This window comes from Wyeomyia smithii, chromosome 3, assembly GCF_029784165.1.
Source record: "Wyeomyia smithii strain HCP4-BCI-WySm-NY-G18 chromosome 3, ASM2978416v1, whole genome shotgun sequence".
NCBI lineage: Eukaryota > Metazoa > Arthropoda > Insecta > Diptera > Culicidae > Wyeomyia > Wyeomyia smithii.
In genome coordinates this window covers 102,778,614-102,805,514 of record NC_073696.1, presented here as the reverse complement: position 1 = coordinate 102,805,514, position 26,901 = coordinate 102,778,614, and the positions used below count along the sequence as shown (strand labels likewise).

The 26,901-nt window shown below is 37.7% G+C and overlaps 2 protein-coding genes across 2 annotated transcripts; one reads left to right on the top strand and one right to left on the bottom strand.

Moving 5' to 3' along the window:
• The first annotated feature begins 5,820 nt into the window (after positions 1-5,820).
• On the top strand, positions 5,821-6,769 carry LOC129728454 (uncharacterized). The gene is made up of 3 exons (XM_055686899.1): positions 5,821-6,259; positions 6,398-6,487; positions 6,552-6,769. The coding sequence occupies exons 1-3, from the start codon at positions 5,821-5,823 to the stop codon at positions 6,767-6,769; spliced, it is 747 nt and encodes a 248-aa protein (XP_055542874.1).
• A 5,949-nt stretch (positions 6,770-12,718) lies between these two features.
• On the bottom strand, positions 12,719-14,164 carry LOC129732136 (uncharacterized). The gene is made up of 2 exons (XM_055692685.1): positions 13,385-14,164; positions 12,719-13,321 (listed from the first exon to the last, which is right to left on the bottom strand). The coding sequence occupies exons 1-2, from the start codon at positions 13,389-13,391 to the stop codon at positions 12,906-12,908; spliced, it is 423 nt and encodes a 140-aa protein (XP_055548660.1). The 5' UTR covers positions 13,392-14,164; the 3' UTR covers positions 12,719-12,905.
• Positions 14,165-26,901: the final 12,737 nt, after the last annotated feature.

The following is a 26,901-nucleotide window of genomic DNA, read 5'->3' as shown; positions in this document are numbered from 1 at the left end:
GAATTCCAAGTGACGACTTCCGGTTTCTGGAAAATAATATGGGTATTTTCGAAATCGGGATGATGCTCTGAGACTATTTAATGACACCAGACGCCATTTTGGGTTCCAAGATGTCGACTTCCGGTTTCTAGGAAACAACCCAAAATGGTCGAGTACCCCCCAATATGTGTATTGCTGGAAATAAAATGATGCCCTGAGACTGGAAATCGACTTCAGACGCCATTTTGAAATTCTAGATGATGACTTTCGGTTCAGGTGGTGTCATGTTCAGGTCTCTTGTCAACATTCCGAATCCAAAAGTGTTCATATAAGATGGTATTTGGTCAATTCTAGATGTTTTTCAGAAACCGGAAGTCACCATTTTGAATTTAAAAATCGCGTTTAAAGTTGATTTCTGGTGTCTGCGTATCATCCCGATCCGTGAAATACACACATCGGTATTCAGCCATTTTGGGTTGTGTTCCGGAAACCGGAAGTCACCACCTTGGAATTCAAGATGGCGTCTGGAATCGTTTTCAGGTCTCATGACATCATTCCGAATCCGAAATAACTCATATGGGGTGGTATTTGGTCATTTTTTACTGTTTACCGCAAACCAGAAGTCACCATCATTAATTTAAAAATAGCGTCTGAAATTGATTTTTGACCTTAGAGCATCAATTCGATTCCAGAAATACCCATATCGGGTGGTATTCAATCATTTATGGTTATTTTACGAAAACTGGAAGTCGCTTTTTTGGAATCTAGTATGGCATCTGGTGTTTTATTCGGGTCTCTGGAAGCCCCAGTGGATTCTATTTCGGATCATTTCGGTCCATTTTCGGGGCATATCACCAAAACACCCAAAACCCGGCCTGTGGAAGTAATTTTATGACCTTTGAACCAATAATTGTAAGATTCTGTTAAAATATTCATAAAGTTTCTAAGATCCTGAACATATCCCCAGAAAACCGGATTTCCGGAAATAAGAAAATTGTTTCGGGAGACCGCTCTAACGCAGCTAAAAAGGATCAGTGCAAAACTAGCAAAAAACAATTAACTTAATTGAAGATAGTGTAATAAATACACTGTTCATGCAGTGCGAACTTTTGCCCCGCATGCTGGGTAAAAGTTCACATTTGAGTATTTTTTCTAAAAATTGAAATTCTCATGCTACAAACAAAATTCGAAAAACTCTAGTAATACATTTTGAAGACAAAAGGTTCATGTATCGCTTGGAAACAAAACCGAATTTTATAATAATTGTTTGCAACAGTTTTGTTACAAAAACAATTAAGTGCGCACTTTTACCCCTCGCTACTCTACTCATCGGGTTTGGGTCTGGTTCGGGTTTGGAAAGTTCCGGTACGAATCGGTTTCGGGTTTTGCAAAAAAAAAACATTCAGGTTCCGGTTTAAGAACGTCAGGTTCAGGTCGAGTTTGGGTTTGAAAACCCGAAACCCGACTATATCAAATTAGCATAATTATAAGATAAAAATGATCCCCTGCCACACCATCAGCTTCCGTGCGAACTTGTCAGCAAACACGAATTTAAACCGCTTGCCGACTTCACCCTTGCGCATGTACATATAGATTTTTTGTCCTGGGAGCTGCACGAAATCCATTTTCACATATGTCTCATTATCCATTATCTTATGCAGCCATAGAATTCGGTCAAACTTTCTCATACAGCATTCTAACGCGGCATTTTGCAACGAGATTCTGCTTTGGGGTCCTGTTGGGGTGCTTGCTGGTGTGGAACGCTTACAGGCGTTCACGCCGATAGATTCGTCGAATACCTAGTCGCCATTCGAGAATATATTTTCGTTAAGGAATTTAGTTAATTTAATTTTAGGAATTTAATTTTTCAATTTAGGAATTTAATAGCATTCGTGGCCTCTGTCATCTTCCAGCTGCACTTCTTCCGTACAAAAAGCAAGCGCGCTTTAGTTGTCCACGAACATGAACCATGCTTCGTGGCCTTAGAGGTCTACAGTATGATCAAAGTTTTGTAGATAGTCAACTTCGTGCCACGGCGAAGTTTATTAGAGCAGTGCGTCCTCCGGAGTTCAAAAAAGGCACGATTCCCCGCCATAGGACCTCGACGAATTTCTCTGCTAATGTCGTTCTCGGTAATCTCTAGTTAGTCTAGGTGCACTCACTTGTCAACTACGTCGATTTCATCTCCGCTAAGCTGAATCCGTGGACAGAGATTAACACGGTCATCTCTGGGGTCGATTGAACGCTTTTGTGCATCATCCCGATTACGGAAACATCCATATTGAGTGGTATTCGATAATTTCGGGATGTTTTCCAGAGAGCAGAAGTCGTTATCTTGGATTTCAAAAGGCATGCGGACCTAATTTCTGGCCTCTGGGTATCATTCTGGTTCCGGAAATTCTCATATTGGGTGGTATTCAGCCATTTTGGTCTGTTATTAAGAAGCCAGAAGTTGCCATCTTAGAATTCCAAATAGTCTCTGGGGGCAATTCTTGGCTCCTGGGCATCATTCCGATCATTTTAAGCTGTTTTCCGGGAAAACTGTTTCAAATATGTGTTCTGCTTTACGAAACCCTTCTCTTGCAGAGAAGTGAAAGGTGTCGTACCACCATAGAAATATTCCTGCCCCCATAAAATTCTACATGCCAAATTTGGTTTAATTTGGTTGATTAGTTCTCCAGTCGCTGAATGTAATAAACGCATCGCAAACGTAGTTGGGTTGGATTTACGTCACGTTGATTGGATTGAATGGCCGTTACGTCATTTCGTCATTTAGAATTAATGACGCTATATTTTACACTTTTGATAAAATTTCGGTGACTATAGGTAAAGTGGCCAGATGGCTGAAGCTCCAATGTGGGACGCACCTATTTAGGTATGCGACGGACGAAGAGAAGGGGGGAGGAATAAGGGTTGGGTAGTTATCTTGAAACGATAAAAAATCACACGTGAATTGTTTCAAAGGTCGGCGGAACACTTTTTTAAACCAAAATGTTTGAAGCAGCACCAAAATCATCCTGAAAATAAACAATGAAGACAATTTAACGTTCTTTGAATGAAACATATAGCTTTCGCAGTGAAGCGTTTTCATCGTTCGAAGCAACTTATGTACGCCATCAGCAACTTACAGTTTTTGTAAATAGTTTTTTCGCCGCTTCTTTACAAATTAGCAAATTAACGATTAGCGTTGAGGAGATCAACATTTTGACGACGCTAGCAGTTATGCTGGAAAATTTAAGAAATCGTTAATCCGCTAATGAATATTTAGCGATTTTGCGAAATTGTACCCACCACTGGTTACAGCATTAGTTCCTGGTAAATAACAGGAGGGTTGTTACAAAGCCACGACCGCAAGGTTGAAGTAGAATACTTTTACAAGAAAGATAAATCGGCTACTTGAGTGTCAGTCATTTTTTCAAGTAAATAAACGTTGACTAATCAGATCAATCGAATTTTGCGCTTCAACAAGAATTGACCATTTTCAATAATATAGTAAGCTGCTTGACAATGGGGCTTGACAATTTTTAAATTTTGAGATGAAATTTTTTCGGATGTCGTGCTCATGAGTCCAGTGATGGAAACGAAACGAATATGATGCAATCGTCGTTTATTCATCATATGTGCACTTCACGAAGTGTACAGGCCGGGACTAAACTCGAATCCTCTCAACCCATAATGAAATGATGATAGGGTGCATAGATTTCTGGGAGAAAACAAACACATGACTAGACTATATCAGCTCTGAGCAGCGATTCGATCGTTGCGTTTGTCTCTCCATAGGCCGGTAGTTACGGGAAGAAAGGATAGCAACAGGAGAAAATCATGTCGCCTGAACAGCAGCAGAGGTGTGGTGCGGTGAGAGGGAATGTGTGGGGGTAGGAACTACTTCGGCAGTGGTTGAGTTTAAGCGAGCATACACTGTCATTTTCTTTCTTTTTCTGACAAAAAATCATATTCATGAGGCTAAAGAATAAGGATAAAACAAGTTCTGATCGCTCTCTGTAACAGAGACGAATAACTTCATATACCGTGCGGACCCGAAATCCGTACAGTACCGAAATCCGTACACCCCGTAGGTTTTATTCAATTACTGGTAATATAATCGTTAATATGCATCAATAACTGCTGAGTCATATTAAATTTAATATTGCCGTGATATCTGCATTGAAAATAAATCAGTAGGCTTGGAAATAAAAATACTTAAAATAAAAATCTATTCGCGTGCTTGTCAAACGTATCATTTGTGCTTGGTGTTAGCAATTCACTAAGAAACCAGTTCTGAAAAAAAACTAATTTAAAAGTGCATTTGCGGTGATTGCAATAATTTGATAGCTACTCATCGATCTGAGAGGTAAGAATTTAGTGTTCTAAGCGCTGGTTATAAGAAATATATCATTTTAATGGTATATATTCATCATGTTTTAAGCTGTACGGATTTGAAGCCTAATTTGTGAAATGATTTTAAATCCGTACACGTAGGAAATGTCTTGTGAATTGAACTTTATCCGACGTGTTTTTAGTTTAACATGGACATGACTACCAAGTATACGTCGAAAGATTTAGAACAAGCTGTGGCAATGGTGCGTGAGGGTAAATCGTACCGGGAAGCATCGAGAGCATTCTCAGTACCACTCACCACCATAAGAGATGCGATGTTGAATCGATACTCAAATCAAAAAGGTGCCCCTCCAGTATTTACGGCTGTAGAAGAGGAGTCGATCGTGCAGTGGGTGCTTGCAATGGCCGCTGCAGGTTTTCCTGTCGGCGAAAAATAGGTACATATTTTGACAACTTTCTACCCTCCATCCATGGTTTTTCTGACCAACAGAACCGTAGCGTGGCATCCCTGTGCCCTTGGTGGAGAGCATATTTGAAGCCCTTTGATTGCGTTACAAGGCATCATTTTAGCTCTTTCGGCGCCCTTCTAGTGCTGATTCCCTCAGCGTGGTTAACCCCACCAACTGCACGCTACGGTTCTGCCCGACTCGCTCTTGCAATTTCGTATCTCTGTAGGTAATTTCATATGTCGGGAAGTTGGCAGAATCGTTTCAAAAGGCAAAATCTTTCAAAAATTCTATTCCTTCACGCGGTTGGATGCGGCGTTTTCTGAAACGTCATCCAGAGCTAGCGAAAAGAACGGCGAACAATATCGCTAAGAAAAGAGCGATAACTGAAGCCGGTGTACGGGAATGGTTCCATAATGTAAATGATCATTTGTTGCAAAACCATGTCGAAGATGTCCTGACTGATCCAACTAGAATCTTTAACATGGATGAGACGGCATTCTTTCTTGTACCACGCAAGCGAGTGCTTACAGCGAAAGACTGTAAGGCAGTTCAGGCATTGTCAGCAAACAGCGACAAAGAAAATTATACGGTCTTAATTTCGGGATCAGCCGCTGGGAATCTCGTACCACCACTGATATTGTTTCCTTACAAATCCAGGATTCCAGCTAGCATCACAAACAGTGTTCCGAAAGGTTGGGCGGTTGGTCGCTCGGACTCAGGATCGATGAACTCGGATGCTTTTCATGAGTTTATTTCTGCAGTATTCTACCCATGGGCTGTCAAACAAAATGTTAAGTTCCCTATTCTTTTATTTGTTGATGGCCACTCTTCCCACACGTCATTTGAAACAGTAGAATTTTGTAAAACCAAAAAAATTATCTTGGTATCCCTGTTCCCAAATGCTACTCACGTGATGCAGCCTTTAGATGTAGCTTTTTTTGCGCCCTTGAAAAAATCATGGCAGGAGGAGCTGAACAAGTGGCGCTTCGAAAATAATGGCGCGATGATTTCAAGAACCGATTTTGCTCCACTTCTAGAGAAAGCTATAGATAGAATGGCAAACAAGGAAGCGTCATTGATCAATGGGTTTCGTAAATGTGGCTTATGTCCATTCGATGCGAATGCACTAGATTACGAATTATTTCCTAAACCTTTCGATAGACCTTCATCCCTCACAGAAAATGTACCATCCGCTGATGACTGTCAAGCCCCAGAGATGGATAGAAATTTGCACTTCATGCAGATGATGAACAAAAAGTTGACACCAGAGAAGCTATCTCTATTTCGAGAACAGCGTAATAATCTTATCTGGTCAGGACCAGTGGAGGATACAACAATGTTTTATTTTTGGCGTAATACGATGGATGAGATCGAAGGCCTCCCGGAATTCATAATAATCGATGCACCGTTTGTCATGATAGAAGGAGATCACGCTTCATTCGCCGACGATTCCGCTAATTCATTGAATAATGAAGCGACTAATACGACAGAAGGTAAACAGATTTTCATTTTTATCTATTTCTGTTCTAGTCATATCACTTTTTTGATGCTAATTTTTATTTTGCGGCTTTAATTTAGTGACTTGTTGAACATACCATTTTCACAATACTGTTTTTCTATTCAACTCATAGATTCGTCTTTCATCAATGTTCCTGGACCCGATGTGTCCGATTTTAGCAACAACTTAAGCCATGATTCAGAAAAACCAGAAGCAGAAGCAGGTAAATGCTCTAAAGATTTATCGGATATGTTATCGTGTTTGTAACGTTGGTATTCTATTATTAGAATTATGTGAACCATATCAAGAAACGACCCGGGTAGAAACCGAGCCAAATCACCTTGGTAATATCTCCAATACTCATATGGGAGTTGTAGGAAACAGACAGAAGAAAACAAAACGGAAATTTCCAGCTGTAGCAACCAGCGAAGGATGGGCCGAAATATATATACAGGGAGAACAAGAGAAGATGGAAAAAGAGAATGCAAAAAAAACGACGAATTGAGGAGCGAGAAAACAAAAAAAAGATTCGACTAGAGGAACAGAGAAGAAAGTTGGAAGCTAGGAAGCAAAAAGAGGTATTGAGGAAGCAAAAGAAGGCATTGAAAAAACCAGCGGCGGCAAAGAATACCAAGCAGAAACAGAACACGAGCAACTGAATTTTATAAAACTTATACCTTAATTTCGTACACTAATTAATAAGATAATTTAGCTATAGCTCTATTACAACCAGTTTTATGTTTTTGAAATATATTAAAAATAGATGTTTTAAATTATTTCTCGTCTTCTTTCTTTCCAAATTGCAATTGTCACAGCCAGCCAGTTTGTCAAGCACAAAAACGCTACGTTTTCAAGACAGTCGAACGATTTTCCAATTTAGATTTTCGTTTGTATGGGGAAGATCACAAAATTGATCTCTGAATTTGATTGCCGTGATCTCAGCGCTTGAGCTATGAAGCCCTTTTTTGAATATTATCAATACATCAATAATGATAATTTCTTATTGCTAAGATAATGTCGTCTACTTGGAGCGTGCATATTTACATAAATAGTTCAAACATTGGTTCATCAACAAAATAATTTCCTTTCGGATCATATCAACAATCTTTCATAATCATTTGTAGCAATAACATTGCTGTACGGATTTCGAATCAAAGGTGTATGGATTTTGAATCGTCTGTGTACGGATTTTGATTCGAAACTGTACGGATTTTGATTCAACCACAGAAGAGTGTACGGATTTCGAATCAAGAGATGCGAATTATTTACATGAAATAAACACAATTAAGAGCAGTTTTACAGTTTTGTGATTGTAAATATCGTTAAAACAAAGAACAAAACATTACCAAAAACTATTATTGAAAAGGCACTGTTATTCTACGATTTTATATTGATCAATCAATATTCTCGAGTGCTTAAGTGTACGGATTTCGGGTCCGCACGGTACCGAGTTGTACACATTGAGAACTACGTATTGTGGTGTACACTAATGAATAGAAATATATCGTGAAGAGGAAAGCAAATAGAGTGCACCAGCACCGATACTTTGTTTTTCGCATACTGACGACGATGTCAACGCATCCTAGGCTTGTTTTATATGTATTCATTAATCGCTAGAGGTGATTTTTTTCCTTCGCTGCTCATGACTGAAGCAAAAGATAATTCAGTACGTTCTGAGACACGGAAATAAAATAAAATTTATAACTTTTACAAATTTAAAAATGTAAATTAACTCAAGAGGAAACATTAACGCTTTAATCATCAGATTATTATTTCATCCTGAAAAGGATTTGTTTGTATTGTATTTGTTGTTCAATTTAGTATCGGATAAGATGCCGATTACATCTTTGCGTTATCACTGACAGTGAAATGCTGATATAACACTCAAAACTAGACGGCTCACGTGTTGTCAAAATGAGTCAACTTTTCATTGAATGCATTTACTAGTGCCCACTATCGCACGGAGACTGCATTTTACCAAAGTGCCTCACTGCATCAGCCGCTATCGATGCTGATATTCGCTGCAACTAGTTATTTATTTATTCATTTATTTATTGATTCGTTCAACATCAACAGACTCTATCTGGTCCTTATGATTGTATGTGCGCTATCCACAGCCATGCCACAACTGTGGGCCGCTATACGCTGCCATTGGTATCCGCTGTCCTTGCATCAGCTGGCCCAGCTGCTATCGTTGCTGGAATCCGCTGCAATTAGTGCGCCATCCATTGCTACGCCACAGCTGTGGCCCCTTTCCGCCATCGCTGGTATCCACTGCACTGCTAGTGCTGCTGCTAAGGGAGGACGACTGCTGTTGTCGCTGTCTAGAACTATTATGAGCGGCTTCGGCTGAAACAGGCTCTTATATAGGCCAAATAGCATGTTTTAAAGTGCAAGGTATATGATTCTGTCGACCGTGCTTGAGAAGCAATCATATAACGACCAATCAGAGGTCGAATTTTTCGTTTTGAAAAGGCTTGACTATTTTCAACAGTACAATAGTGTGAATAATAAAATTACAATTATCTTCTTCTGGGAAGAATCTTAGAAGATTTTCCTATCTATTGCTGCAAGAACGAAGGAACGAAGGAGGAGCATTTGAAATTGGACATATGTTTCACTTTTATCGGTTTTAGATTTTCATTTCACATCCCTATGTAGCCGAACTTCCTGAGGGAAGTATTCTACTTCAGAACAACGCAAAGTTTACTTCCAAAATGAAGCAAGAGGGTATAATGAGTAGATTGACACTTATCGAAGAGGCACATTGTCCCAGTAAAGATTAGGGTTTGCAATCCCGGGAACGATTTTGATCGAATATTGATTCCCGGGATCCCGGGATTCCCGAGCTCCACGGAAAATTTTCCATACAATATTGCAATAAAACTAAATATCGTATCAAAACACGAAACTTACGTCGTAGAATTGTAGAGCAGCTTCATAGTGTGCGTTATACGAAGCAAATATTTGCTTGAAACGACGATCAATATTTGCTTGCCGTGTAATATCAAATTATTTGCTTAATTTATTTGTCAAAAATATATGCTGTCTTATATAGTAAACGATAAATTAGGAAATATTTTCTTCGTCTCATCTCTTTTTTTGCTAGTGAGTTTACTGCTAAGCGGATAGTTGCTAGATTTTTTCTTTGTTTATTGACAAAAAATTTTGAAACCTGTAAATGGATAAAAAAAATTGAGACCCGTAAATCAATGAGACCAGAAATAAATAAATTAATAAAACTCAGTCAGTGTAACTTGGGTCGTGGCCGCGATTTCACATTAATTACGAAGGCATTCAAATGCTCTAAAATCTGGCTGCCAAACACTCAGCTTTATCTTCAACAAACTAAAAGTATTGGACTCTTCAGTTTCTAATGAAATGTAGCAAGAGCTGGAATCGGTGATTTAGAAGTATTTTAGAAATCAGACACCAGCGGTGATTCAGCGATCTTAAGCGAAGTTTTACAGAAGGGAACTACATTATTTGGGCCTAACGAAAAATTGTCAGCGGAACTGAGGCGATTGATAGACGATTGTTCATGAATTTATGGAGTGAACTTGAATAAATTTTGTTTTTCAATTGATAATTAACTTGTAAACGATTGTTTGAATCTTTTCATTAATAAACTTTATTTGAAATCTCATTTTTGCTAAGGATTTTTTCCTTTCCCGTTTCCCGGGAGATGAGATTTTTCATTCCCGTTTCCCGGGAAATCTATTCTCGGGAATATTGCAAACCCTAGTAAAGATATGTGAAATCTGGTGATACAATTTTATTGAAACCGCGGGACATCTCAAGGGCACGCGGGACACTTTAGATAAACGCGGGACATTTCACAGCACGCATTTCTACGCGGGACATTTTGTTGAAAAGCGGGACTGTCCCGCGAAACGCGGGGCGTCTGGTCACTTTTCTATGGGTAATCGTAAGGTAACATCTCGTTGGTCCAGTGAACAATGCAATTATCGAAACCACGTTTCTTCATTGCTGCAGTCATTTAGTTATGAGATGAGTTATCAAATGCTCCTTCAAAATCAAGAAACGCCGCAAATAAAATTTCTTTTGCTGCAAAAGATTTCTCTAGTTTTTTAACTACACTGGGGTCGCTTTTTACGCGGTTAGTTGTACCGCATTCAAAAGAATAGATTCGATCTATTTATACTAAACTTATTTGATACCGCGTACAAATAATCTTCCGAATCGAGTGAAAATAATCCGCGTTATTGTGAAAATATCCCGTTCAAAAAAACGCATAAAGACAACCCGCGTAAAAAGCGACCCCAGTGTATCGTACATCTAGTATCAGTATCAATTTTAATCTAGTTTTGAGTCTCAATTTCGAAGTAATTTTAATCAGAACAATAAATTCCAGTAATTTTGGCTTCGAATCGATGTTTGAAACGGATTTCTTCCTCGTGAGTTGAATGCTTGTGTGATGGTGACATTTATTTCGCAGTAAATATTTGGTTTTTGATATCACTTGGTAGAATTAATTTAACATCTTAGTAGAATATCTAATATATTGAGAATAGTAAATGTTTCCATATATTTCTACTACAAAAAAATAATAATCTATTCATTAATAAATATTAAATATCTATGAATGGTAACCTGCATACCGGTTCAACATTCGTACTACTAAGCTAAATTTATAAAATTTGACGTACACAACTAAGACAGCACACGACCAATTCATCCATACCAGCAGGAAGACGCTGCTAACATTTGCACATTTTGAAGTTGCGAAGTTATAAAACTTTACGGGATGGCGCTGGCGACAGTGATTTCAGCTTCCGACAGCAGATATCAGGCATCTTTTGCTCTTTTGCAATCGTGGCATCGAAGTGTTACTGTTGATAACAACACAATGTTATCTTCGATAATCAACGAATGACTGTCCAGAAATCATAATAAAAAATCATCCAAAACTTGAGCAATATTATTAGTTTTCCAGAAACAATCATCCATCCACTTCAAGCTCACGAAGGCGAAAGCTATTTAGCAAACAAGCAAATAAATAATAATCATTCCCATCTTCCTGCTCTGCTGCCTATCATCCTTGGTTCCCTCCATAACGCATGCCACGACGTTAACGGTGCGCTCCCTGGAATTTCCAGTCGCCGTGCTAGTAGCTGCAAGTTAACTGGTAGTTGGGATGACTTTATTAACTTTTCGGTACCTCGCCAAATCAACAGGACGAACATGGAATGTATTGCCCCGGGAAACAACAAGTCTGTCGACAGACAGTTAGGCGGCTGGGTGTTTGTCATCCGCAACGAACCGATTCACCCACTTTCCTTGGTGCGCCCGTCCGGAGTGAACGATTCGCGGATGGGGTGCATTTTCCCCCAGCCAACGGCGCGAGCGATCAGACGATATGAGAATGAAGTATTTATGGTAGAGTGGCAATCAGCAAACACTCGACGGTGACGCTACGGAACGCGTGTCGGTTGCGTTAACAATTTAGGCACCCATTCAGCAGTTTTGATGCCCACCATTGCAGAATGGTATCAAAATTCAGAGCATTATCAAAATCTTCTGATATTATAATATAATATGAAACAAAATAGTACAATATCAGGCTGAAAATAATTTCGGATCTTCAATTTATTTGTTAACTGAGCAGTTGCGACTAGACGAGAATTCCTTATTTCAATAAACTTTGCACTGTGGTTTGGTTTTAATGTATATGAAGAAATATGATGCATTTCGATACTTTTTGTAGGAGCTATCAATTCTCCCAGCTGGTCTCGAAGTATGATGCTGATCTAACAAACCGATCATTGTACGTTCGAACCCGGAATATACAAAATAAAGCACCTGGTTTATTTAAAAGCACTATTGATTTTAAAATATACTATTTCAGTTTTTTCATCAAAATGGCTAAAATGACTTATTTTTATTGCTTCTTTTTATTCTGAAACAAAAAAGAAAAAAAAGAAAATGTACTTTGTAAGATATTAAAATTCTTACTATTTTTTATATTTTATTTCTTGTAATGAAGAAAAAATCTCCCAGTGTATGCTTTTCTCCAGAGCTGCTATTTTACTATGCACAACTTTACCGAAGATGTAATTTCAGATAAAAGGACATTCGTTAATTCCGTATTTTAATAATACTTTCAATGAGTTACTTGGGCCTCCTGTTCCAATTTACCGGTATTTCATAATTCGTAATTCGTAATAATTCGTCTTCTCGTGTTCGCATATTTTTTTTTTGAAACACAATGAGAGTAATGAATTGAACTATTACTAATCAAATTCATTTTTCATTAGCCAGCGTTAAAACGCAGTGCTGCCAAAATTCAATGCATGTTTTAGTGAACACGATTTTTTTTTTGGTTGCCGACGCCTCTCATTTTACGAACCAAATTCAGAGTTTCGTTTTCCGCATTTTAATGATATGTCATTTTAATTTTTTGACACTCTTATTCTGTCGTTTTATCGTCACGAGCAAAACAGCCATAGATTGCACTCTTCATTTGCCTCCAGAGCACTCACGAACTCGCATTCAATTTTAAAACGCAATCAGCACTTTTTCAAAGCTAACTTATATTCTCATTTCATTGTACTATAAGGCAATATCACCTAACACCAACGGTATCACACTTTTATTTCTTCCCACGCACCCGTCGTTCATTACGACAATTGCTTTGGGGCGATTCGACGGATGGCATTCCCATCCGGTAGCACACTGCCAACAATACCGGCCAGTTGGAAGTTTTGCAGTTGCTGTGCCAGCATCCACAGCTGCTCCGAACGGATCGGCTTTGGCTGCGGCAGATGTCGTTCACTTTCGGCAATCTTGCGACGACCTTCTTCTTGAACCTTCTCAATTTCTTTAATTATGATGGCTAATTGTCCTTGCATTCGTTGATACAAAACCTGTGCAGGAGTGCAAATTTGCTGTTCCGCAGGTTCCACGGTTTTATAACAAACTGGTGGAGAATCGATGGAGTCAAAACTCGCAACTGGTTTAATAGAAGGAACTCTGACCATAACCGCTAAAGACTGCACTAGCAGACCGCAAAGCGCTGAACAGACCACCCACGGACCTACAAGCACAAGCACCAAAAATTAATAAACATAAAAATTGGATTAATGTGATTGATAATTACCACTCATTATTGACCCTTAAAAATGGGTTTGTCTTCAGAATAGTATCTAAACTTAACCGAGTTGTACGTTTTACAGTGTTTATATAGCAATCGAATAACGGTCACTTTCGCCGTCCGACGAAAGCATTTCGAACGTGTCATACTCGCGATTGGTAGTTGCGTTCACGGAAGTACAATGACTTAAAATTTACCGTTTGATCTAGAAGACCGAAGAACTGGTGAGTTGTTAGTTATTTGTTTGATGCAGTGTCCATGCGTGACCTTTAGAGAAATAGCGTACATGACAAACAACTTGCGAGGTTTAATTTAATTTCCTCGTTGGTGAAAGTCTGCAATTTCGATGAGTGAGTTGTTAGATATTTGTTTGATGGTGAGCGAAAGAGGTGCCACATAGAGGTAAGCGGGGTAAGTCCTCCCCCTTAAGCAATTGTGTTAATAGAAAAAAAAGTTGCTTCTGCAATTTCATTTTTTCTTCGCTAAGAGGTTCTTCTATTTAATATCCGCATTTACAAAATTAGAACTGAAATATTTATTTTCCAGCTTTTTTTCGATTTTAAAAATTCATTGAAAATGTGCAGATCTTTTTCATGTGGGGTAAGCCTGCCCACCGGGGCCAGCGGGGTAAGATCGCCCACCATTTTTTGGGAATAACAAATATTTTCAGGGCCAAAACGGTTGATTTTATCGGTATAGTGCCTTTGACAAAGTAAGATGGTATGTTTTTTCTTTTTTAAAAAAATATACACTGTGAAAAAATCTAAAAAAAAATTGTTTTTTTCTAAGTTTGAACTTTTTTTGTTTTTCGATTATCCAAGTTCAAATCAATGTTTAGGTAACTTTTTGTGACTTCAAAATAAATAGATTATTCAGAATTGGGGTTTTTCAAGATTTTCAATTTATTATAAACCTGTCTTTAAGCTAAAAATAAAAACTCAGAAAACCTGTATGATTTTTTTTGAAGACTTATTATGTATAGAGTAATAATAATAATTATAATTTTTCATTCATATTTTCAATATTTTTTTTTTGTTTTTTTTTTTTTTTTTTTTTTGAAGAACAAAATTACCAACGACTCTATACATCAAACAAACCGTCCAAAAAAAAATCTTTGCAGAATTGGAGCTATTAATAATTCTATTACTCCATGTTCCATCAACTCTCAAATTTTAGTTTACCTTTTGTAGATTTTGCAGGCAAAAACATGTTTTTTTTTAAATAAATTTAAAAAAAAAATTTAATCCTATTTTTATATCTTTCCTTCATATTTTTTTACAGTGCATACTATTTTCGGAAGGAAAAAACTACTATTTTCAACTCTGCCGGAGACGTCATGTCGATCAAACAAACCGTCTTGGCTCTAAAATTATTTTTGTTCTTTAATACCATTTTTACACAAGTTTATTTTCTTCAAAAATTTTTCGCGTTGAAAAAATATTACTAGAAAAGCTTCAACCAAATCGAAAATGGTCGATTAACATCGATGTCTTATGTAGCTTGAAATTGCTTTACTGATCCTGTAAATATTCCCTTTGTAGTGTCGAGACATTTGGGTCTTGAAGTAAAACAACAAGCAGTTGTATACATGGCGGTTTTACCCCATGTATAGTGGGCGACTTTACCCCCAGTGGAACATTTTCATATTCCATTAAAAAAGTAGTCAAAATTACGAGTTTACTCACGGCCCTCGATATTTCCGAAGGAAGACAGATTCAGGCAAGCGGTTAAACGTATATAAACTAATAAAACAATAGATTTTTAGACAGAAAAACCTTAAGTCCCGTTGCCGCCAAACAATAGCGCATTGACTGGTTGCCAGCTGAAAGGTTGTTTTTGATTATTTCTGTGACCGTTCGCGCACTATCAGAAAACAGGGTGCAAAATGTTATGTAATTATACTGTAATAGACATAGAAACACATAGAAATTTTCCAATTGTTATATAGCTTGGTAGTAAAACTACGGTGGGCGGTCTTACCCTGTTTACCCCTACCTATATAATACCAATCAGCTCGGGTTGAAAACTGAGCTACTGTATGTTATAGTGTTGTAACTTTGAATTTAAAAAATATAATTTTTCTCAACAACAGTTGGATTGTATTGAGTACGCCAATTTTCGACATCTTTTTTTCGTTTCGTGGTCTTTTATGGCACCATATTTCTATCCAGTAGTTTGTTCGCATATAACCTTGCAGTAAGATTTCTCAGGAAAACTCAATCATATTTCGTTACCACACCACACTCTCGTTGAACTGCATTTTTTGCCTTCAAATTTGGAATCGTTGCTCTCTTTGAGGACTATGAAAATTCTGCAATTTTTGTCTCTACACAGCATGAAAACATTATGTCAAACAAGTTTTGTGATTTTGTCACTTCAACTGTTGCGTACTTCAAGAATTTTATCCAAAGAACTGAAATTTCTTCCCACGATCCAGATTGTTTATGCTTTTTCCAGATATTGACGAAATTGACCTGGCAACGCTGGCTGCAACAGCCCTGCATTCGATCGCAGCCTTTCATAACGGACGGTCCAACAGAGGAAACCGGCAGATCGCACTCGTGATTTTAGGTCGCCTTTCATAGCACTAGATTTTGGATACTTGATGTGTGTAAAGCACTCATACAGCCGCTTGACCACTGCTAATAGTAAGTTCTGTATGTGCTGCTTGCTTGCTTGCAGTGTGGGAAGAAATAACAGGTGATCTAAAATCATCTCGTGTCATCGGTAAATGGCAATCCACAATTTCGAAATTGAATCTACTTGCCGGTATTACTACTGTGGCACACCAATGGCACTTTTAATTACCATTTTCATATGATGCGGAATGAATCTCGTTTTCTTGCTATTCCTTTAGTATTCCTTGTACCCTAATTATCAAAGTTTTTCTCCAGTTATGTCATTGCCGCTAATGTTTGCTAAATCGGTTTTAGAATCTGAAAATAAGGGTTGCCAAAGAAAAAGAAAGTGAGCAAATTGATATACTCATATTTGTATTTCACCTTAAACATTTCGAATATTTCGTGTGAATACAAAGGCGGCTCCTTAAGCTGCTTAAAATATGTTCCCTACCCTAGCACTGCGGTCGCACATATCATAGCTTGCATAGTGAAAAAGTTCTAAATTACTTCAGGAACGTGTTTGTAGCCCTGGAGAGGAGAAATACAACAGTTGGTAAATGCGTGTTCGTACCATCAATACTTCGTGTACTTGCAGCCATGAAATAGACTCCATTGTGTTCCGTAGCATCCCTATCTCCTTGTGGTACCAGCCGGGATACGAGTAATCAAGCAAAGATCACGGTAACCAATCCATGGTGGGACCTCGGTCGTATGCTGACAGGGAAGAGGAAGAGGGAGCTGGCCGCCTCGGAGGAAATCCCAACTTTTCTGAGCATCTGTTTTTCAGGTTAGTGGCGACTCACAACAGCGTCTAACTCAGAGCGGGCAGCCTAATTGGGAAACGTGTTGTTTCGAACGCTATGCCTAAGATAGTAGCCCCATCTCGTGATCTCGGTAGCGTGGCCCTAATGAGGTAACTTACTTTAAACAGTCAAGACAATATAACTCGGAACATTCGGCTCGGACCACGAAAGAAAACATGAAACTGAAAATAGTTGGCGGAGTCAAGGTGCTGCTTGAGCAGTTAGAACTCCACAAGCATCGTAACTCTGCATGAGATCTGTCGCAAAGGTGCGGAGAGTTCGTGGCGGAAAGTTTTATTGAATATTAAGAGTCGTTTCTTCAACTACAACATCATACACGTGCACTGCCCGCACGAAGGTAGATCTGACGACGAGAAGGAATCGTTCTACGCGCAGTGCTTACCATGGGACATTAGGATCGTTATCATATCCCCGATAATGCCCAAGTTAGTAGGGAAGTAATGTATAGATCGGTGATAGAGCCCCCTCACAGCCTACACACCGACACGAACGACAAACGATGCATCAACCTGACCACCGAACAACAAATCAAATTGACCACGTTCTCATTGATAGCCAGTTTTTCTCGAATGTACAAACTACAGTACGTCGCATGAAAAAAAAAAAAAAATCCATACATCAGTTTCAAATAATATTTTTTCATAGAAAATGATAAAAAAATCACAATTTTATCTGAGATTCGTTTATTAGGCCTTTCAGGATTACATTACACTGTGCTACAGCGATTTAGAACTTCTGAAGTGACCTAATCTAGGTTGTAGGTCTTGTTGAGTGTAACATTCGCTCATACTAGAAACTCTCCAAGCACCCCCAAAATCTGAAGTTATGGTCAAAATACGATTTTTTAAACTTCAGCGCATATAATATTTTTTAACTCAGTCATTCATCAACCGGTTTTCAATATTAAAGCAGTTTTAGAAAGAAAATAAATAGAGCTTTCAAAATATATACAGGTTTGTTCTAATATCAATAAAACTCTAAATCTAATTTTTTAGACTTTTTCACGCAATTTTTCAGTTTAGGTGTCAATTTTCCGTCAATTTTCGTGAGGAGCATACCACACATATACTATTATTTTAAAAGTTTGTTCAATTCCGAATCAATTGAAACTAGTTTTGTAAAAATCGGTTGGTATTTGGCTAAGTTATATATTTTTTAAGAAAACCAAAATTTTTAGCTTCTATCGCGCAATTATTTCACGGAGCTACAAATGATGAAAAAATGCAAGAACTTTTGATGTGACTTAGTGTGGGTTGTAGCTTCAGTAGCTTCAGTCATTGCGCGTTTACTTGAAGTTTTTCAAATACCCCAAAAATTATTAGTTATGGTCAAAACCCTGTTTTTTATCATAGCTCACATTTTTATGTTTAATTCAGTTATTTTTCAACCAACTTTTTATATTTTGGCTGTTTTGGAAAGGCGAAAAATAGAACTCTTGAAACATATAAATATGTCTAAAGAGTTTACCTATATGTGATGAATAGTTTTAAATAAAATAAGATGATTTATATTCAATAAAATAAGATAAAAAATCATCTTTTCAAATTTTACCTATATGTGATGAATAGTTTTAAAATAAATAAAATAGTTCATGTTATTTTTAAATTTTTCCAAATTTATTCGCAATTTTTTACACATTTTTGTAATGAACGAGCTTTAATTGCTGTAGAATTTGAAAAGTACATTTAGTGCCAAACCAAAACAGTAAGTGTTGTTTATGAAAATTTGTTATAATTTGGCTGAGATATGACTTGATGTTTTCCACCATATACTGAGATTGCATCAAATCATTTCTCAGCATAATTATAACATATTTTCATTAACAACACCTATTGTTTTCGTTTGGTACTAAGCGATTGAAGCTCCTTCATTACAAAAATTGCGAATAAATTTGAAAAAATTTGAAAATATCATAAACCATCTTATTTATTTTAAAACTATTCATCACATATAGGTAAACTTTTTAGACATATTTATATGTTTCAAATGCTCTATTTTTGCCTTTCCAAAACAGCCAAAATATAAAAAGTCGGCTGAAAAATAACTGAATGAAACATAAAAATGTGAGCTAAGGTAAAAAACCTAAATTAATCCACCTAGCGGTCAGACTCAGCCTTTCTCATTCAAACTTATTATTTGTAAAAAAAGATTTACATGAATGCTTAAATCCAATAAATGTTTATCCACTCTTTGGGTTCTAAAATATTGATGTTGTAATTAAAGTATAAAATATGAAATTTGACGTAATGTTAGTGCTTAAGAAATAGCGAAATAAATGCAATGACTCTTAATTTCGAACAATTTAACCACGAGCGATGCCGGGAACGTTCAAATAGTACGATACCACATTTAAATCATGTTGATGCCATATATATTGATCGAAGCCGGTAAAGTGTTGAATAGTCTTTGAATTTCTGTTTTTTCTAAAACTTTTAAACAGCATATCAAATTGTTATGAAGTTTGTTATTTGTAAGTTTGAGAGATGACTCATTTGTATAACACTAGTTATGTTCAAATAAGTCGTGTAATACTTGAGATAATAGACTTTCGTTGTTTTACAAATTAAACATAACGCTTGCTTAAGTTTGATTACAATCAAATAAAAAGGTAACGTATGGGGCAGCCAAACTTTGAAACCACGTGTTCAATCATAATTCATCAGTTAACCCATAACTAGCCCGTTCATCTGATATCAATATTGTTCAAATCGGTTGTGTAGTTTCTAAGATAATGAAGTTTCGTGATTTTCACATTTCGATACATTACCGACGAAGTTACAGTCCGATTACTGCAAAATTCAATAGGGTGTTATGAGGTAGGTAGACCTTTTATTTGATACTAATTCTGTGGAAATCGGGTCAACCATCTCTGAGAAATATGAGTGAGTCCAAGTAAGTTGTCTTGGAATATGTTTCTTTTCATAGCTGGATTTCACATTTTTAAACATAACAGGCAAAGTTATAATCCGTTTGTAAAAATTCATTAGGGTCTTATGGGGCAACAAGACCATTCATATGACACTAATTTTATAAAAATCGGGCCAGCCATCTCTGAGAAACATGAGTGAGATTAAATAGTCTTCAGAACACGTTTCTTTCCATAACTTCTGAACCACATGTTCAATCTTCATAAAAAAGGGTTTTTAAGGTAGCCCGTTCATTTGAAACTAATTTTAATCAAATCAGATGTGTAGTTTCTGAGATATTGATGTTTCGTGATTTTTACACTTTGATACATAACCTCTAAGCTAGAAATCAGATTACAAAAAAATTCAATAGGGTCTTATAGGGCAACTAGACCTTTCATTTGCAATTAATTTCATTAAAATCTGTTCGGTCAGACCATCTCTGAGAATAGTGAGTGCGAAAAAAGGTGCACATACACACGTACACACCCACACACAAACATATACACCTATACTTGCTTATATGCAGAAAATGCTCGATTCGTCTAACTGAGTCGAGTAGTATATGACATTCGGCCATTTGGATCACTTTTCTACCTTTTGATTAGCCAGGAGAAAGGCAAAACAGGGTTTATGTTCAATAACTTATAATTTTCGGGGTATTTGAAAAACTTCAAGTAAATGCGTAAGTAACATTTGACTAAAGCTACAACCCACACTAAGTCACATCAAAAGTTCTTGCATTTTTTCATCATTTGTATCACCGTGAAATAAATGTGCGATAGAAGCCAAAAATTTTGGTTTTCTTTATAAAATATATAACTTAGCCAAATATCAACTAATTTCCACAAAACTGCTTTCATTTGATTCGGAATTGAATATACTTTCGAAATTACAGTGTATTTGTGGTATGTTTCTTACAAAAATAGACGGCAAATTAAAAATTAAATTGAAAAATTGCGTGAAAAAGTCTATAAAATTAGATATAAACTCAATTAACTTAACATGTTTTATTAATATTAGAACAAACCTGTATATATTTTAAAAGCTCTATTTGTCCTCTTTCTAAGAAAGCTCTATTATAGAAAATCGGTTTACAAATGACTGAGTTAAAAAATATTATATGCCGTGAGGTCCAAAAAACCGTGTTTTTACCATAACTTCAGATTTTGGGGGTGATGGAAAAATTCTAGTATGAGCGAATGTTACACTCAACAAGACCTACAACCTACACTAGGTCACTTCAAAAGTTCTTCTATTTTTTTTTTCATTTGTAGCACAGTGTTATTAATATGTCTACCATTTTTCGCTATCACCCTCTCCAAACGGGGACGGAATCGAGAGCATACCTTCTCAATGTATGAGTCAATCATCGAGCTCTATGCCTTGGTAATGGCGCCAACACTGGGATGAAAACGTTCACAGGCCTTAGCCTGAACATATGCCCATATTGAGTAATCCAAAGCATTCATGTTTGGGGTAGGAATACCAGCAAGCGATGGGAGCAAAAAAAAAGTTTAGATAAGCTATCTAAGCAACGCCCAAGAGAGAACGCGGCCAAATATCGCCGAGCTCGAAATGAGTTGAGCACGGTTCTGTGAAAAAAAAACCTAAATTAATCCACCAAGCGGTTAGACCCAGCCTTTCTCATTCAAACTTCTTATTTGTAAAAATAGATTTACATGGACGCTTCAATCCAATAAAAGTATATTCACTCTTTGGGTTCTAAAATATCGATGTTGTAATTGAAGTATAAAATATGAAATTTGACGTAATGTTAGTGCTTAAGAAATAGCGAAATAAAAGAAATGACTTAATTTCGAACAATTTCATCACGAGCGATACCGGAAACGTTTTAATAGCACGAAACCGCAATCAAATTATGTTGAGTCCACGTATATTGATCAAAGCAGGTATAGTTTAAAATAGTCTTTGAATTTATTTTCGTTCCATAACTTTTGAACCACATATCAAGTTGTTATGAAGTTAGTTGTTTGTAAGTTTAAAAGATAACTCATTCGAATGACGCTAGTTATGTTGAATAAGTCGTGTAATGTTTTAACATTTTAATATATAACGGCTGCTTAAGTTCGATTATAATCGAATGAAATGGGAACGTATAGAGCAGCCGAATAATGAAACCACTTGTTCAATCTTAATTCATCAGTTAACCCTTAACTAGCCCGTTCATCTGATATCAATATTGTTCAAATCGGTTGTGTAGTTTCTGAGATAATGTAGTTTCGTGATTTTCACATTTCGATACATTACCGACGAAGTTACAGTCCGATTACAGTTAAATTCAATAGGGTGTTACGAGGCAGCTAGACTTATTAACTGGCACTAATTTTGTGGAAATCGGGTCGGCCATCTTTGAGAAAAGTGAGTGAGTTTAAGTAGTCTTGTAAATATTTTACTTTTCATAGCTGGATTTCACATTTTCAATCATAACAGGCAAAAAAATCAATAGTCCGATTGCAAAATCAATAGGGTCTTATGGGGCAACTAGATCTTCCATTTGACACCGATTTTATGAAAATCGGTCCAGCCATCTCTGAGAAACATGAGTGAGATTAATGGCCTGAGGCTTATCAATTTCGCTGCAGCCAGAGGCATGGCAACATGTAACACCTATTTTACATGTCGGAATATTCGAAATCACACATTCGATGTACTCAAATGGGGTGGCCTATCTAGTCACTGGTTACTGGTTCACTGACGCTATAGCGGACCTTCACAGTGCGTGATCCAAGTCCTCGCAGTCAAGTCTCATGTCCGACGTTTCACTATCTCAAGTACAGATAAGGGATGGTCGATCAATCTGCCGAACATTCAATCCGTGAGCGACGACAGCCGTGTCGAGGTTGAGGAGAAGGTAGGGGTTACGTTTGAGGCAGGGGCGACTCGTCCATAGGTGCAACCTGTGCAATGCACATGGGGACGTCAGGCAAAAAATAAATCTAATATCCAAATTCATGCTCTTATTTTCTTATTTTGTAGTTTTATTTTTAAATAGTAACAAAGGGAATTACTTGCTTTTATTCGCGGTTAAAATTGTAATTACTTCCCCAAACTCTGATTTTCAGAATTTCTTGTTGAACAGGTAGGTTCAACAGCCACGAATCGCCCCTGGGTACTAACCTGATGAAGTTGGCGAAAATAGACTTTTCTGTACTTTTGAACCATTTTGACGAACGACCGAGCTATATACCTATTTATATGTAAGAAGAAAGTGACGCAGAGAAAAAAATTGCACCATGCACATCATCACCATCATCAATTTTGAAAACATTAAACGACGTTAGCAAAATTACCCAAACATATAACAAACGATTTTCAATCTGACGAATCTCACACAAGATTTTTACTTAAATAACGCATCAGCTGACAGCATACCAATGTACACGGAAAACGAAAAGTACCCACTTTCACGTCGATTTCACGCAACGGGGTCGTTCCGTGCAGAAAGCCAATTTTGAGTAGTTGTATATTTATTCAATAGAAGGTATGTAGCACTAAGAGTAACGAGCTTGAACGACCGTACATTTCTTAGTTGCTCCTCCGTGATGGATCTGAGCTAGTGAAGTTGCACAGGGAACCACGTATATGGCAACTTGGGATTAGTTTACCATCTTCAATGTACAACAATTCAGTAGCTTCCGCGTTGATTAGATCCATAACGGCGCCGGCCACGTCCTTACGATCGTTAGGGTAAGAAAGGATGTTGTAAGGAAGGAGTTGTAGCAGTCGTTGTTGTCGGAGACCGAGTCCACGACTGCGACGGAGAGGAAGGGTTGCGTCACCGTGGTAAGTGACGGAGTCGAACGATGTTGCGCGCGAAGTTAACTCATTACGGAGGCGAACGAAGTACCTTTAATGTCAGACACCGCGCAAATATACAAGCGGCGCGCGCGTAAGCTATCCACCACCCGAAGTATCAAAAAGTTGAAACAGTTGTTTATGTACAATTTCGAATGCTCTCGAGAAAGCAAACGCACTTCGGAAGACACGATTCTTTGATTGGTATACATTGCGTAGTTATTAGATCAATCACGATATTCATCAACCGAACTCGATTTGCGACATGCTTATGTAAAAGCAACAAGCAGACAATCCTTGGCTGAACGGTCATGCCAAGACTAAGCTTATTAGGAGGGAAAGGTTTGTGTTATTATGTCTCCGTGGCAATGATACGCACGAGGCTCGCGTACTACGAATACGAACGATATGTATCTCTCCTATCAACCCCGCGATCCTATGCCAATGACGCGCACGAATATCATTTACTATACGAAGCATCTACGTATTTAAATGAATGTCTATTACCAAACCCGAATACCTGTAAAAAAATAAACGCAGCCAGTTGATATGGTTCTTGAAAAGGTATACATCGCGTATAATCCCGATATTTCTTGCGAATAACTACGATATTTTGTCGTGATTCTTTCCATTCTTTTTTTGTTTTTTTTTTCGCGACTAATAAATTTATTACGATATTTATCGAACGAACGAAACTTACTCTGGACTGCAACGTGCTGGTATAGAACCAACAGGCGGATAGTCTTCAAATAAATTATTTGGTACATCTCGGAAGTCACAGCACACCGAAAATATATCGATGACCAAAGTTCACCCGAGCCGAAGACACGTTTACCCCGGAGCATTACGCACAATCGCTCTATTCCCTTTACCGACGCATACGCGCAGGGACATGGTGTTTCGCGCCGATTACTACTTTTTTCTCGAATAATAAAACAAAGATACCTACTGAGTTTGAAAACTGGCAAATTTCCATGCATTCATAGCTAGAAAATTTATAAAAATGCAAATATGCATATCGAACAAGACACAGTACTAAGTTGATTAATAAAATGCCAAAACAATTGAAGTCAAAATTTATTTGCCGTGCTAACCGACAAGATTTCAACATAATTAAATTGAAAATGTGTTTCAATATTTGTTCAAAAGCTAGAAAAATCATAAAACATGGGCATAAAACTGGGCAAAAAGTTCGTAACCGTCCAGAAGGAGCGCGAACGATAAATTTCTAAATTATATTGTATTGCTACTCATTCCGTTTTGTGAAACCAGCGTGTTCAAAGGTTCAAAACATCCCACCTATTGGAGCAATTCTGTCTATTCGAGTATAGACTTTAGCAATCGAAACGACTCCATAAATTCACGCTCTAACAAATCTGTTTAGCACTAAGAGTAATAATAAGTCAAAAATACCCAACGTTTAGTTCTATCTTTTTAACTATGCTTTGGGTTGATTTCAATAAATTTCATTCGATTGAATTAATATTAGTTGAAGAAGCGGACTGGAGAAATGAATTGGAGGAGTTGTATGCCTTAATCATAAAAAGGGCGATCGGCTACGATGCGGCAACTACCGTGGTGTAACGTTGATCAGCGCCGCCTACGAAGTCGTCTGCCAAATTCTGCTCTGCCGTCTTTTTCGTCTAGCTAAAGGATTCGTAGGGTAGTACCAAGCGGGACTAACACAAGCACGCGCTAATACGAATGAAATTTTCACGAGATACTTTGGGACGGCGGAGGCATTCAACGCCAGATTAATGGAGGAAATGGAGGAAAGTTAGACTAGACATTAAGACGTCGAAAATCAAGTATATGAAAGGAAGAGACTCGAGAGGAAGCAACATTCGCCTCCCACTGACTGTGATCATGGACGGCGATGCACTCGAAGTGGTAGATGAGTTCGTATATTTGGGATCTATGGTAACCAACGACAATATCACTAGTAAGAAGATAAAACGGCGTATTCAAGCTGAAAATCGAACCTTCGCAAGACGCTTCGATCCATTTGCATACCCTTATTAGACCCCAATTAGACCAGTAGTTCTCTAAGGTGCACCTGACGAAGGTCGGGAGGCTGCGATGGTCTGGGCATGTCACGAGAATGGCGAACGACAGAGCGGTAAAATCGGTTCTCTTCAGGTTCACATTCTTTCATTCCATCCCTTACACGGCGCTACCTAGTGTATTACCAAATCTATTGCAAGAAGTACATTGACATAAAATATACTGTCGTAATTCGACGTTCACTTTGCGATCGGACCTTACACACTACGTCTTGATATTTTTTTGGTGAAAGGAAACCTCAAGGAAAGGATCGATCTTCAGGAACTGAAATATTTAATGTTATACTATAGTCGAGGGTTATAATGCACAAGAGACAATTCCAGAAGGTTTGTTTACAAGATTCTAACACCTTGTACCGAAATTGTAAAAAACTTGAGGATGGCCGCTCCATGCAACGATCTATTGCAGAGTCGCTGAGCTGTGGAAACGTGCTGGCGTCACAGCGTTGTACCTTGCTAAAGAAATGTTGGAAAAGACGGAAAACGCTGCTAGAGATGATAAAACGAGAACCATGTCGCGTCCTCTGCAGTTTGCGATTCGCGATGACAAGAGATTGAACAAGCTTTTTTCCAGCGTCACTGTTACCCAGAGAGGTTCCCTGCCAAATATCCAAGCAGTTCTGCTCCCAGGTTTGTAAAAGATTTCTAAAAACTGAAACCCACTGTCTTTTAAGGGGACGATCACATATTTTTGATTAAGCAGCAAAAAATAAGTTTTTGTTAAAATTTGACATCACATTTTCATCAAACGAGGTATTCCAACAACCTTCACTGTATTTTGGAAACACATCAAGCCCATTAAAGCGTGACCTATCCTACATGTCCCTTATATACGTTTTCCTGAAATCCATCCACGCCCCAGTTTAGTCCTACCCCCTTCCGCCTGCATCCAGCCTAACGACAAGAACACGTTAAGACCCCGGATCCGGAAACAGCAATCAGACCCGCACGATACTCTCAAGGCCCGAGGGAGACAACCCAATATGCCAGTCCGTAATATCTTGGCCCAGCAGCGGAACATGTGCTTACCTATGGCAATGAAAACCATCATACAGTAAACCAGTGCTTTTAATGCAAAATATTATAGCTTTAAGTTACATTTAGTTTTAGCTCGTAGTCGGCAGCGAGGATAAAAAATTTGCTTTTAGTTATTAAGATACTTTAGAAAGTAAGCTACCAGATATAATTGGCGCCGTTAAACATTAAATTGTATTTGTGCCGTGTCAAATAAATTATAGATGAATAAAAAAAAAGCCAATTAAACATCGTTCAAGGTTACCAATCATTAAA